We start from the raw sequence: 13,276 nt of genomic DNA on the forward strand, positions 1-13,276 counted from the left end.
GATCCCCCTACTTCTTTTTGGATTTGTCTGGGTACTCGAATGGGACTCTTTAACAAAGTGGGTGGTTGAGTTGTAACAGGCAGAAGGGTAGGAATGATAGAAGGCGAAGAGTTGTGTGTAATTGGTGTCGATCTAGATGGGATAGGTTCAGTACTAACAGGTGGATTTGACGTAACTCTAGGTTTGGAAGACAGAGGGAGTTTAAAGTTTGAGCTTTTACCAGTGGTCCCCAAAGGGTTATCTGTTACTACTAAGAACCTCTCTATTTCTTTTAGTCTTGCGTCAATAGTATCAAACCTATCCATCAAAGGAGTAAAAAACTCCCTAAGAGCAGTATTTAAAATATTTATAAACTGAACATTCCCCCCTTCAAATCCCTCTCCCGGAATTGAGGCAGGCGACAAGGTCGCAGGTTGTGAAGAGTTTATCACTAAAGGTATGTTTGAGATCAACCTGGTACCTAGAACAGGACTAGTGGCCATTACAGGTGAAGTGTTTAGGTGGGAATGATCCAATCTCGTTTTTTCCCACGATTAAGGTTCCCCTCTCGTTTCCTTTTAGGTAATGCACCCTGGCGAGCCAGTTGAGCGCGACTCAACTCAGCATTACTCTTTGGGTTAGGGTTAGGTGGTATCTGAAGGATGTTAGGGAGTGTAGATTCAGGAATAGGTTGGAGATTATCTTTACATGTGGCAGTACTAGACCTAAGGTCGGAAAGGACAGAATCAATTGTTTGGTCACTGCTCTTTAGTAGAGCTGTGTGCAAGTCATCCAAATTGGAGGGGGACCTAGCTTGTGCCATCAAACCCAACGAAGACCTCCTAGTGCTCGTAATACCATCGGACAGGCGCCTTTCTAAGACATTCAATTCATTTTCTACAACAGAATTTGCCCTAATAATGAAGCTGTCCAACGTACCAACAACCATAGAATTGCTTCTTGTGGGTTTGCTTCGAGTATCCATTGTGAGGAACGTCTGGCGTCACAATAAGATGCAAATAAGTGCGCCAAGAGAGTGGGCCCGGTCCGGTCTTGACCGTGCTTCTTCGCCCCGGACTGCGCCCCGCACGCGTCCCGCTCACGCGAGACAGAGTGTGGCTAAAGTAGAAAAAAGGAGGAGTCGGGAAGAGGAACCAGGTGCGGCTGTTAGGCAGTTCGCACGGCGCCCTGGTCCTCGCAGTCCCGGAGATTCAAATGCAGAGTTTTTAAAAGAAGCGTTGTCCTCCTGAAGCGTTGTTTCTTAGCCTCCAAAGCAGCCCAGGTAAAGAGTGCACACTGACGAAGCCTTCGAGCGGCCCCCGCGAAGCGGGGGCCGCGAGGCGCTAAGTGCTTGTGGGGGGAGGAGTCGGGAAGAGGAACCAGGTGTGGCTGTTAGGCAGTTCGCACGGCGCCCTGGTCCTCGCAGTCCCGGAGATTCAAATGCAGAGTTTTTAAAAGAAGCGTTGTCCTCCTGAAGCGTTGTTTCTTAGCCTCCAAAGCAGCCCAGGTAAAGAGTGCACACTGACGAAGCCTTCGAGCGGCTCCCGCGAAGCGGGGGCCGCGAGGCGCTAAGTGCTTGTGGGGGGAGGAGTCGGGAAGAGGAACCAGGTGCGGCTGTTAGGCAGTTCGCACGGCGCCCTGGTCCTCGCAGTCCCGGAGATTCAAATGCAGAGTTTTTAAAAGAAGCGTTGTTCTCCTGAAGCGTTGTTTCTTAGCCTCCAAAGCAGCCCAGGTAAAGAGTGCACACTGACAAAGCCTTCGAGCGGCACCCCTCTTTTCATGAAACTTCTGACACCCGATTTTGCATGTCCGGTAACTAATGTATTGAAAACTGCCTCTGTGATTGGAAGATCTTTGTTCTTCATGAATCCAAGAATTTTGCTGGCACCCTCAATATCTCCCTCGTTCCAGAAGGCCATTATGATAAGTAAAAGGCTGGTGGTAATTACATAGGATCAGTACCCAAAGCACGTATTCATTATGTTACGGCATGATGTACTTTATTTATTCCTGCATTTTGCCAAATTAGGAGGTAAAGTCAAATGACCGCATTACTTCACAATGGGAACAAAATCTTGTAATATTTGGGTTTTCATGTTTGCTTTTATGGGTAAGCAGGGTGAAAGTGCAAGGTTCAACTTTAAGAGATTCAGGATTTTTCTTCGCATTCTAGTATTTGTAGACTTGTTTGTCCCATTTTAAATCTTGGACAAGTACCAAAATGCATAGGAAACAAATATCAAGGTCTGTACAAGCTATTCACACTAGGGCCTCGAAATCTCGGAAACTCTTTAAGGGTCTGACAGTAAAAGGTAATGTCCCAGTAGGAGCTCAGTGTCATGGGAAGCATGGGGAATGCGGAGGGGGCGGAGTCCTTGCAGCCACCGGGTCCAGTGGAACGGAAGTCACTCTGCCGCGGGAGGAGGGACTAGACTCAACGGCGAAGCCTGTTCTGAGCCCCATCGGCTAAGTAAACATGCAGTAAGTCGGGTTTTAAAATGAAACAAACTGCTTCTGTTCACTACAGAACACGCGATGTTCTCGTATTTTAATGCTATGAAGAAGTTAATCAGCTGTTACCGCGGTCTTGCTGTATTGAAAGTTCCTCAGAGCATTGTATACAAAGGCCACTCGGATAGACTTTGCTCACTTTAGGGAAAGATTAATCTCTAATCGGGTTTTTGCTTGCCAGTGTTTACATTCGTTGCATGTAAGAAAAAAATGCAAAATATTCACGTGATACAAAATGTTATATATGTTATTTATTTTCTCCCTAAAGATCTAGTTCAAGAATGCAAAACTGCAAAGTTTCACTGCAAGGTCAAGTCGTGAATAGTTAGTTAAACCCAGTGGTCAGAGGCGCAACTAGAGCCAAATTTCGGGGGGGGCTGAGCAAAAATTTCGGGGGGGGCTGAGCAAAAATTTCGGGGGGGGGCTGAACTTTAAGCAATAGGCAGAGTGGAGCTGCAGGGGCTCTTAGAAGGGGTGAAACAACAGCGAGGACTCATTAACATGCAAATGGTCTTTTAAAGACCTGTGAAGTGCTCGGGTGCGGCTGCTTTTTTGCCCGGGAAGGTGTCTCATCCCGGGCTGCCACACACGACGGGGGGGGGGCTGAAGCCCTGTGAGTCCAATGGGTGTTGCGCGCCTGCCAGTGGTCGATGTGCATTAAAAACAAGCATTGGCAAAGACAATAGGTCTAGCCTATTCAACTGTGTTTTAGCCATGTTGTACACCAGTGTGGCTGCTGTTCAGCTTATCTAAAAGTAAGTGGCGTGGAGTGGTGGAGTAGATTGGAGTGGGTTAGACTGAAGGTAGAGTGGAGTGGATTGGAGTGCGGGAGTTGGCCAGATTAGCATGGTAGATTGGAGTGTGGTAGATTGGATCTGGATAGAGTGGGGTAGATTGGACTGTGATATATCGGGGTAGATTGGACTGTGATATATTGGGGTAGATTGGAATAGTGGGGGGGTAGCTTGGGGAAGAGAGGCTTGCAGTGGATTGGAGTGGGGTGGGGTGGAGTGGAGAGGGGTAGAGTAGGGTGGAGTGGGGTAGGTTGGAGTGTGATAGATTGGAGTGTGATAGATAGGAGTAGGGTAGATTGTTGTAGACTGAAGTGGAGTGGGGTTGATTGAGGTGGAGTAGGCTTGAGTTGAGTTGGATAGTGTGGTGTGGGGCACATTGGGATGGGATGGAGTTAGGTAAAGTAGACTGGAGTGGGGTGGATTTGAGTTAATTGAGTTAGAATGGTCTGGAGTGGGGTAGATTTAAGTGGCATGTGGTAGTGTGAAGTGGAGGGGGTAGATTGGATGGAGTAGAATGAAGAGGAGTAGGTTGGGATAGAGTGGAGTGGGCTTGATTGGGTGGATTAGAGTGGGTTGATTGTAGTTGGGTAGATTGAGGTAGAGTGGAGTGGGGTAGATCGGGGTGGGTGGATTGTAGTTGGATATATTGAAGTAGAGTCGAGATTTGAGTGAGATAGATTGGTGAAGAGTTGAGTGTAGTGGGGTACATTGGGGGTGTGGGGTACATTGGGTAGATTAGAATAGGATATATTCGAATGGAGTGGGGTAGTTTGGACTGGAGTAGTTTGGAGTGGGGTAGATTGAAGCGGGATGACTGCAGTGCGGTAGATTGGAGGGGGGTGGGGTTGAGTGGGCTGAGATAGATTGCAGCAGAGTGGGGTGGAAAAGGGTGAAGTGGGGTAGAATGGGGTAGAGTAGATTGGAGTGTTGTAGATTGGAGTTGGGTACCCTGAGGTGGCGTACATTGGAATAGGGTACATTGAGGTGGAGTGTGGTGGGCTAGATTAGAGTGGACTGAGGTGGAGTGTGGTAGATTGGAGTGGGGTAGATTGGAGCGAAGTATAGTGGGTTAAATGTGGGTAGAGTGGAGTGTGGTAGAGTGGAGTGGGCTAGACTAGGGGAGTGGGGTAGATTGGAGTAGAGTGGGGTGGGGTAGATTGGAGAGGAGTAGATTGAAGAGGGGTAAATTGGAGAGGATTCAAGTACACTGGAGTGGACTGGGTTGGATTGAGGTAAATTGGAGTGGGGTAGACTGGAGTAGATAGGGACACAGTGAGGTAGATTTGAGTGGAGTGTAGTAGATTGCGGTGGAGTGGGGTAGACTAGAGTGGGGTTGGGTTGATTGGGTTAGACTCAGTGGAGAGGCGTAGTATGGAGTATGCCATTACAGAAACACAATTCAATTGAAATGAGCATTATATTTAAACTGTATATGGTTGTATGGCACACAAACGAAAATGTGTGCAAATGTCATCACCCAGTGTATTGATGTTTTTTTAATCATATTCAAATATTTGTTTCCACCACATTCAGAATTACAAAGAAAATGTGCTTCATTTGTACTAATTCTGATATATTCTGAAACATCAGCATAGTTAATTTGTTTGTGTGCCTGGAAAAAAAAGAACGACCCTTCTTGTCTTACATGGGTGCTCAGAAGGATTATCGCATAAATTCTCTCACTTTGAAGTCAGAGAAAGAAAAATAAACATCAGGCTCCCTGGAAGAGAGACCCTGACAGTTGACCTCTGTCTGTGAATGCACAGCAAATGTGACAAGATAAGAGCAAGATTTAAAAGCCTGTTTACAGAAAGTGGGTTTGTGGAAGAATACAGTTAACACTGTTTAGACAACGAGAGGGACGAACTGAACCTAGACAGCCTAAAGCAAATGAAGCCAGCAAATAGAAAGCAGCCAGAAAGTGTGAGTTACAAACCACAAAACCAACGGTAAGCCACAGGTGGAATGCATTTCTAGGTCAACTTTCTGAAAGTCCTTAGGATGTCTTTAGCAAACCAGACAGCTTCGCCGTCTAGCAGGCTTTGACCTAAAAAGGATGGGAGCTGTGATGCTGTGCCCAGTGGGGGCGGGGTGAGTGAGCGTGTGGACGGGGTCAAAGGCATGGCTAGAAAAACAAAATTCTGACACTTTTTTGTCTTTCCTCTTCAGGTAACTATATATAAAATAACACGCAGCTTAAATGAAAATGCAAGTTAAGTTAAGCAGTGAGAAATGTACATTATGAAACCTCTATTACTTAATTCACTGCAGAGTGTGTGTAACCAGAGAGCCACATAATTGAATTGTTGGTGGTGCAATGGCGAATATAGACTTGTGTATGTTTATTGCTACAAGGTCCCAGTCTGTGACAGAAAGCACTGTGAATATATGAGTCATTATTTTAAACTTGTATTAGGCACAGTAAAAGGAAGGCTCCTACAAAATATATAAAAAAAGGTTTAAGATAAAAAAGTGCTTCTAAAATATATATTTTAGTAACACCAAGACTTCATGTAGTGCATTTGTTATACCTGTCTTTTTAAAGCACACACTTCACAGCTCAGCCAGTAACTCCCTTGCAATACCACTCAAAATGCATAAACATGCGTCTTCAGGAAGCTTCAAGTGATTCCATGAATTAAAGCCAATACTGGCTACCAAGCATCCTCCACATTTTCAGACTGACCTGTTGTGCTCATTTACATTTCTTTCAGGCAAGTAGGCACCCTGACAAGGCAGTTTGTTTAGCCACCTTCCCCTCCATCAGTTTCACAGCACAGGAAACCCATTGCGTTACACTTCAGCTGAAGCATTGCAACTGCTGGAATTAACCATCAGTTGTCTTTTCACAAAAAGTAGGGAAACTGTTTTTCTTAAATTAAAAAACGTATAGGCATGTCGTGCCCCACAGATCCAGCCCACTTCAAGTTTCAGTCAGTCAGTCAGTCAGTCAAGCAAGCTTTATTCGACGTATAGTTATAAAAGCACATAAAACATTTATAAAGTGTTACAATAATACAAGAAATATCAACGAATTATAAAATAAGCATGTTTGACCAGTAAACAATTATGTACATCATAAAAACTTCAAGTTTCTATCCCTGTCATAGAAATTTGGTACTTGTATTACTGGTTTTATACTGGATTAAATAAGACTACAAGTGCTGGAATTCTAAAAAAAAAAAAACTAAATTGGCCTAACTAGTCGTGCATCGATCTCAGAAACTTGGCAGCTACTGCTAATGTTTAGTATTGTCAAAATGTGTTTAGCAACCTCCGAGGCAGACTATGTACCCTGATTGCTTCCACAGACTGATGCTTTTTGTTTGGTGTAGCCTGTTGGTGATATGGCCTTATGACTCTCCACAAGAACGGGGCGGTTGAGAGAGGAGAGTAATAGGACTTAATATACTTCAGTGGATTCATGATTTTGATGTGATGCTACAAAGGTTGTGATTCGATGTTATTGCATCGTTGCTCGTTTCCTGCAATAAAAATATTTTGGAAAAACAAATGCATTTGGAGGCTAGTAGCTTACTAATTGTGGTGCAGGCAGCAATTTTCATTGGATACTGCAGCTACAGTATGACACTGAGCAGTCTAAACTCTTGTAATCTGGCACCCACAAATTGGGCTGTATAGCTGACTTCTTAAACTGTTACTTTACCCAATGAACAACAGTCCATGTATACCTTGGACTATCTGCTGAGAAACAGCCGGTCAAATAGTCACATGAGTGAACTGAATCAGTTGGCAATTCCATGACAAATTAACCATTTCCAAATAGTTTCTACCCGAGCTTGCTGTGACATGAGGAAGTTTGGACATTTGAATACGCATGCTCAGTGGTACAATTCTAGTCAGAAAAAAAGTACCAGTTGAGACTAGTAGATGTAACTCAGTTCTGATATCTAGATTGAACTATAAGCAACAGAAGCCAATAGCTTTCTTCAGTGTTCTTGGGAGGGGGGAGTGATGGGAACAGATAGGATGTGCGGTTGTCCCTCCAGGACATGTTTTAAAATGTTGCCAAATTATTCATTTTACAGCACAGTTTTCAGTTTTATTGGCTAAAATGCATATGTTTTTGAATGAGAAGCACTTGAAATATTTCAGTACTCAGCAATCTTACACAGTGCCAAAGTGCTTTATTTCTCTCCAGCTACAAATTAAGATGACCTATTTTATATTGGGCACTGCTCCATCAAGGCTGGATAAACTGAGGATTCCTCAGACAATCCAGCCCTGTCCGCCAGCCTACCAGGGTTTAATTGTTTCCCACATGACCAGTACAGCCCTTTCGGAAAGTTTTATGTCACAATATCAAGGTCAGTAATATCACCATGATGATATATCAACTTCACAAAATTGACTACCTACATATCATCAATATTATCATATGAAGGGGAAAATAGATGTATTATTCTGAACACCTCATCTACTTACCTTGACTTTGTAGTTGATATATAAGAGCAGCTCGGTATTATAACTTTGCATTGTTGTAGAACACCTTTGATACGTACAAAAGTAAAACATGTTCTCCACACACTTATTCTGGATTACTGAGGAACAGGAAAAACTTCTCAGAAAGTGCAGAGTGTGGAAGTTGGATCGTAATGGAAATTGCCAGTAGATGTGGAGTGCAGCAGAGTTCAAGCTCTGACAAGTGTCTAATCTATTTGTTGAAGCACAAATAACAAAAGATCTCACAGGTAGGTTGGCAGGTTACTGGAAACAAAAGTGATATCTGGATCTTTGGTAACAAAGTATTGGTCATGGGCAAACACGGAACACCCTGACCTAGGCCAGTCTCACGGAATGCGGACTTTTGAGAACCGAGAGGGGGGCCCAAAGGAATTTGGGATTTTGATCAAGGAGGATGAAGACCCTTCTCAAGCAACAACCACAATCCTGGTCAGGATGTGGTTAACCTGTGCTTAACCCTCTGCATAAAAGCAGTCAGGCTTAACTTAAAGGCAATGTGTAATGTATTTATTCAGCACTCAAACAACACTAGAAAAATCCCATACCAATTTAGAAAAATTTAATAAATAATTTGACACCAGAACTACAAAAATCCAATAAGTAAAACCAAAGTTATGAATTTTAAGTAAAAACTAGCACCTAAAAGAACAGAGCACCAACCACAGGCATTTAGTCACACGTGCAAGACCGGGGCAAAGTCAAAAGTTATGGCCAACCGTAATGGAGTAAGGTACGGATACACATGGTGGACAGGGCAGGTCCCGGCTTACCTTTGGACTTAGGAGGTATTTTGCAGAAAACTGTCTTAGAAGATGAAGTTCATCGGGGCAAGGTAACAGGCAGTGTCCAAGGAGGAGGAAGCTTCCTCTGGGAACCGCTGGATGAAGTTGTAGTTAAGATTTCTGCCATCGTGCTAAGTCGCTATTTCAAAAGTCGAAAATCTCTAGCTGAGCAAAGCTGCAGGCTATAGCCAACAAGTCTACCATGAGGCCAGATACCCTTTCTGAGAAAGGCTGCTGAACATCAGTTGCTGCTGCTGAGAAGAATGTAGCGGGAGCTAACTCGAAGTCAGGCCGACTGACAATGCACCTTGGGTGGATCGGCAAGCAGGTAGATCCCGGTCTCCTGTTGGTTCTCAGGCGACTTTTTGTTGGAAACATTTTAAGTCCGAAGTCTCAGTTTTTGGCTCTTTGGACAACTTTAGCACCACTTCCAAAGGTTTTCACTAACAGGACATGTAAAACATAAAAGTACATGTCCAACTTTTTAAATATACTGCACCCTGCCCTATAGGCTGTTTAGGGCCTACCTTAAGGGTGACTTATATGTATTCAAAAGAAAGGTTTAGGCTTTTCAAAAGGCTTATTTTGTCAAGTCAAACTGGCAGTTTAAAATTGCACATAGGCTGCAGTGGCAGGCCTAAGACATGTCTTAAAGAGCTACTCAAGTGGGTGGCACAATAATTGCCACAGGCCCATGTGAAGAATTTAATTTCCATGCCTGGTTTATATGTTGTACCCTTTACTAAGGACTTATAAGTAAATTCAATGTGCCAATCAGGTACAAGCCAATTTTACTCTGTTATAAGGAGTGAGCACAAGCATTTTAGCACTTGTTAGCAGTGGCAAATTGCATTGAGTCCTTAAGCCAACAAGACGAATTCCAGCAAGCAGGAGGTGGATAAGGCAAGACGTTTGGAGGAAGACCACACTAAAGGCTGTCAGGTCTAACAGGTACACAGTTATTAATGGGATAATTACTCTGTGAAAGACCTAGTGATTCCCAGCAAACGCTATTCTCTGTGATTAGGAATGTATGATCTTTTTAGTGTAAACCCAGGCCCCTTGACTTATCAGGAAACTAGTGAGCCCAGTTCTTCTGGTGCCACCCTTTCTGGAGTTTTGCCCACCACCGGAAATATGACTTAGTTTGTGATAACGTATCAATTTCTGCAGTCACAGTTCCCATAACATTGTTCCTTTGCACTGCACCCTAATCTTAAGAGTCCTGGGCGGATCGGTCTGTTTTTACCTGATGCAGAAGGACACTGCACAGCTTCCTGCATGGCAAGAGCAAGTGCCCTGACTCAGCTGCAGCCCAACACTGCCCAGCCCACGCCGTTGAAATCTCTGGCCTCATGCCAAGTTTGCAGGCACACACTTCAGCAACTAAGATAGGGACATGTGCCCAGGAAATATGTTGGTTACACTCTGCCAGTGCAGCCCAGGTTAAGGTAGGTCTTTCTTGGTGGTTCTTCCTTGAGCCCAAACAAAGCCACCCATCTATACAAAGAGTAAAGCCCACCCCGGTCACTTGCTCTAGCAGAAGTTGATGAAAGACTGGCGATTGAAGAATACATTCTGGTGGTAGTGCTTACTCTCTCAGGCTGCTTTGGTTTTGATTGGGATAACTGTCTACATAGGGTCTCAATTATTCTGCTATCCCAGCAATTATAGGTGGTTGGTTTCCACGCAAGGATCCCCTGAGATGCAGTGCGATCTCTATGACTGCCCAGGCATTCATGGGCACTTAGTTTCTTGGCATACCACAGGGTCTCAAATCCTCACACAACTACTTGGAAAAGCATATCATTTTCGGGGTTTCAGTGGGCTGTGTTCTGCTCTTCCTGTCTTGGCTCTCAGGGTCCTTCTTTCGAGGAGCTTCTTCTTCATGCAAGGACTCTCCAGCACCCCTTCTCAGCAGTCTGGTACATGTCTCAATGCAGGTCTTAAGCAGCTACTCCTGGCAGGTTTACAGAATGTGAGAAGTTGGCCTGGCATATGCTGGTCACTAGTTATAGTGGCCACCTTGCACCAGTCCAATTCGACTCTTATGGTAGATAGGTTTAAGACAACCTTTTACAGAAAGCTATCCTAGTGGTAGCTGTGGAGAGCAGCCTTCAGGCTAAGTCTCAGAGGAATGTAAAGCAGCTTGTTTTACCTTATAATCTCTTGAATTACTGAATGAAAGGACACCACACAGGTATATATATCAAATATATATGTATTTATTACTAGACACACTCTACTAATCTCTTTATGAGATTAGAAGCCAGGTACACATTCAAATGTCAATGTTTCACAATAGATTAAGCACAAATATGGCTGGAGCCCTAGGGGCGTACGAGACCATATACTAAAATAAATGGTATAATAGTCTCAACTTGCAAAATGACAAGGCCTAGGGCCTGGGGAATCGCTGGGGCTTCACTACTGCAGTGTTAGCAGGTAAGTAACAGGCCCACAGGAGACGCGTGCAGTGTGTGAACACAGCCGCGGGTTCCCTATTGATTACAATGGTGCAAGTCGCGGTTTGATTTTTAACGTTTTAGGGTACTTCGAGGAAGTCTACAAGCAAGCCACTTGCAAGGTAAGTACTTCGAGGGCCAACACACAGTAGGGCACCGGAGTGCACGAGTTACCTCACCCAGGGAAGCCGGGTGCAGAGTTATCTTTTGGTGTCGGGTCGCGTCGCTGTTTTCTATGGAGACCAAAGAAGACTTGCTGCTTGCGTCGACTGAAGAAGTGTCCGGTGGAATCCAAGGGTAGATTCAAGATGCAGAAGACCTGAAAATTAAAGGGACAGTGTTCAAAGTCACTTGCCAGTGACCAGTGGCCAGCAGGATGGATGACCACAGATGTCGCGTGATTTCAGGTCGTCAATGGTGTTTTGACTCTTCGCTCACGAGGTCCAGGAAGGATCGATGATGACCAGCAGCTGGATTCGGAGTGTCCCACGACGTCTGCAGCTGATGGCGGTGTCGACAACCAGATTGGAGCCAACAAGCCTTGGCAACTGCAAGTCTCGTGTAGACTGAAGAAAGTCGATGGTGCAGACCAGCAAGGTCTGAGGGACTCACACAGCGAAGGTAAGTGAGGGCAGGCCTGGAGCAACCAGGAGAGCCCTTTGAGTCGATAAGAAAGTCTTCGGGGGACCCACTAGCCAACGGGCAAGTGATCACGAAGACGCCTCTTCAGGAAATGCTTCACAGGAGCCCACGGTCACTCGGGACGGGGTAGGCCTCTGATTTTCGCTGCAAAACCTGCTGGAGGCTTGGGTCACAAATGGTCCAAAGCACAAATTCGTAGAACGTTGCGAAGAGATTGCACTCGACAATAGTGCACGGTCCCCGGGTATTGCTGTTCCTCGTCACTCGTGGGGTCCACTCGACACAGCTCTGCTGGGGACTCACAATGGCCATCAAGAAGTCAGGAAATCTACTTCCGGGGCAGCAGGGACTTTGAACTCCGGCGGGAGCGGGAACATTTGCAACCATTGATTCAGGTTTTTGGTGCCTGCCAAGCAGGGGAGTCACTCCTTGACTCCAAGGGAGATTCTTCTGTCTTCCAAAGGTAGTGGAACGTCGAAGGGCCAGGATTCTTCTTTGTAGAGCGTCGTCCAGGGTTATCTGCTTTGCAATGGCAAAGCTTGCTATCTTAAAGTGAAGATAGGGGAGGGACTAGCTCTATGACCACTCCTCTAGGAGGGTCAGGGTAGAGGGTGGTTACACCCACTTCCCTTTGTCCAGTTTCGTGCCAGAGCAGGGACAGGTAGCCCCTGAACCGGTTTGAGCTGGCATATGCACAGAGGAGCCTACCCAGTGCAGGACTTCAAAGCACTCTAGTGCACCCACCCAGCTCCAATACACTAAATCCTGCCTGGAAGGTGGTGACACCTCCCTGTGACAGGATGCCTTTTGTTGGGCCTCCTCCACTGCGAGTTTCAGTCAGCAGCAGGAGGGCAGCCCAGTGTCTGTGCTGGTGGCATCCATTTTGTGATGCCAGGGCTCTATAGGATTTCTATCGTTTTACATGTCGTCCCCTCTAGAAGGGTGGGATCATGCTCCCACATCATGCACTGATGTGGGGGTATGATTCCAAGTTGTTTGACACCAAACACGACATGTTTTGATGCAGTCATTCCAAAGATAGCATTTTAATGCACTTAAGAGTATATGGTTTAACCGCATCCACAAACAGCCATAGGGAATAGACCCTGGTAGCTGCAGAGGGGCCCTGCTCACGCAGAGGCACCCCCTCACATTGTAAACCACGCATCCTGCCCTCAGGATTGATAGGGCCTGCCATAGGGGTGGCTGATATATGGTTTATATGTGTGTGTATGGTGAGATATAGGAACCTATATCTCTGTGAGGAGTGCTAACACTACCTCACACAGGCTGCAGTAGCAGGCCTGTGCTGTCAGATTGAGAATGCTTCCCAGGGGTGGCATAATACATGCTGCAGCCCCTGGTAGGCCTGTGAAGTGCCTATGCCCTAGGTACCTTAGGTACCATATACTAGGGGCTCATAAGGTACCACAGTATCCAATTACTAGTGCATCTAATATGCACACCATGTCGTTTAGAGAGAACAGAGAGACGGGGGCCCTGATTAGCAGGGACCCAGCCAGACTATAGCCAGAAACCAGTGTATACATCAGAAAAAAAGTGGTGGCAACATAAGTGCAGATCCTACTCTCCTACACATCCCCCCCAAACGCCGGGA

General features: G+C 45.5%; 1 protein-coding gene across 1 annotated transcript in view; it reads left to right on the plus strand.

Annotated features, from left to right (window-relative positions):
• The first annotated feature begins 2,325 nt into the window (after positions 1-2,325).
• The window catches only part of LOC146856068 (uncharacterized), an 87,380-nt gene continuing 76,429 nt past the window's right edge, over positions 2,326-13,276 (plus strand). Inside the window, exon 1 of the mRNA XM_085654084.1 lies at positions 2,326-2,460. Within this exon, the coding sequence (XP_085510210.1) occupies positions 2,456-2,460 (5 nt within the window). The 5' untranslated portion in view covers positions 2,326-2,455. The remainder of the gene's footprint in view (positions 2,461-13,276) is intronic.

The sequence above is a fragment of the Triturus cristatus genome, chromosome 4_1 (genome assembly GCF_964204655.1).
Source record: "Triturus cristatus chromosome 4_1, aTriCri1.1, whole genome shotgun sequence".
In the NCBI taxonomy this organism is placed as follows: domain Eukaryota; kingdom Metazoa; phylum Chordata; class Amphibia; order Caudata; family Salamandridae; genus Triturus; species Triturus cristatus.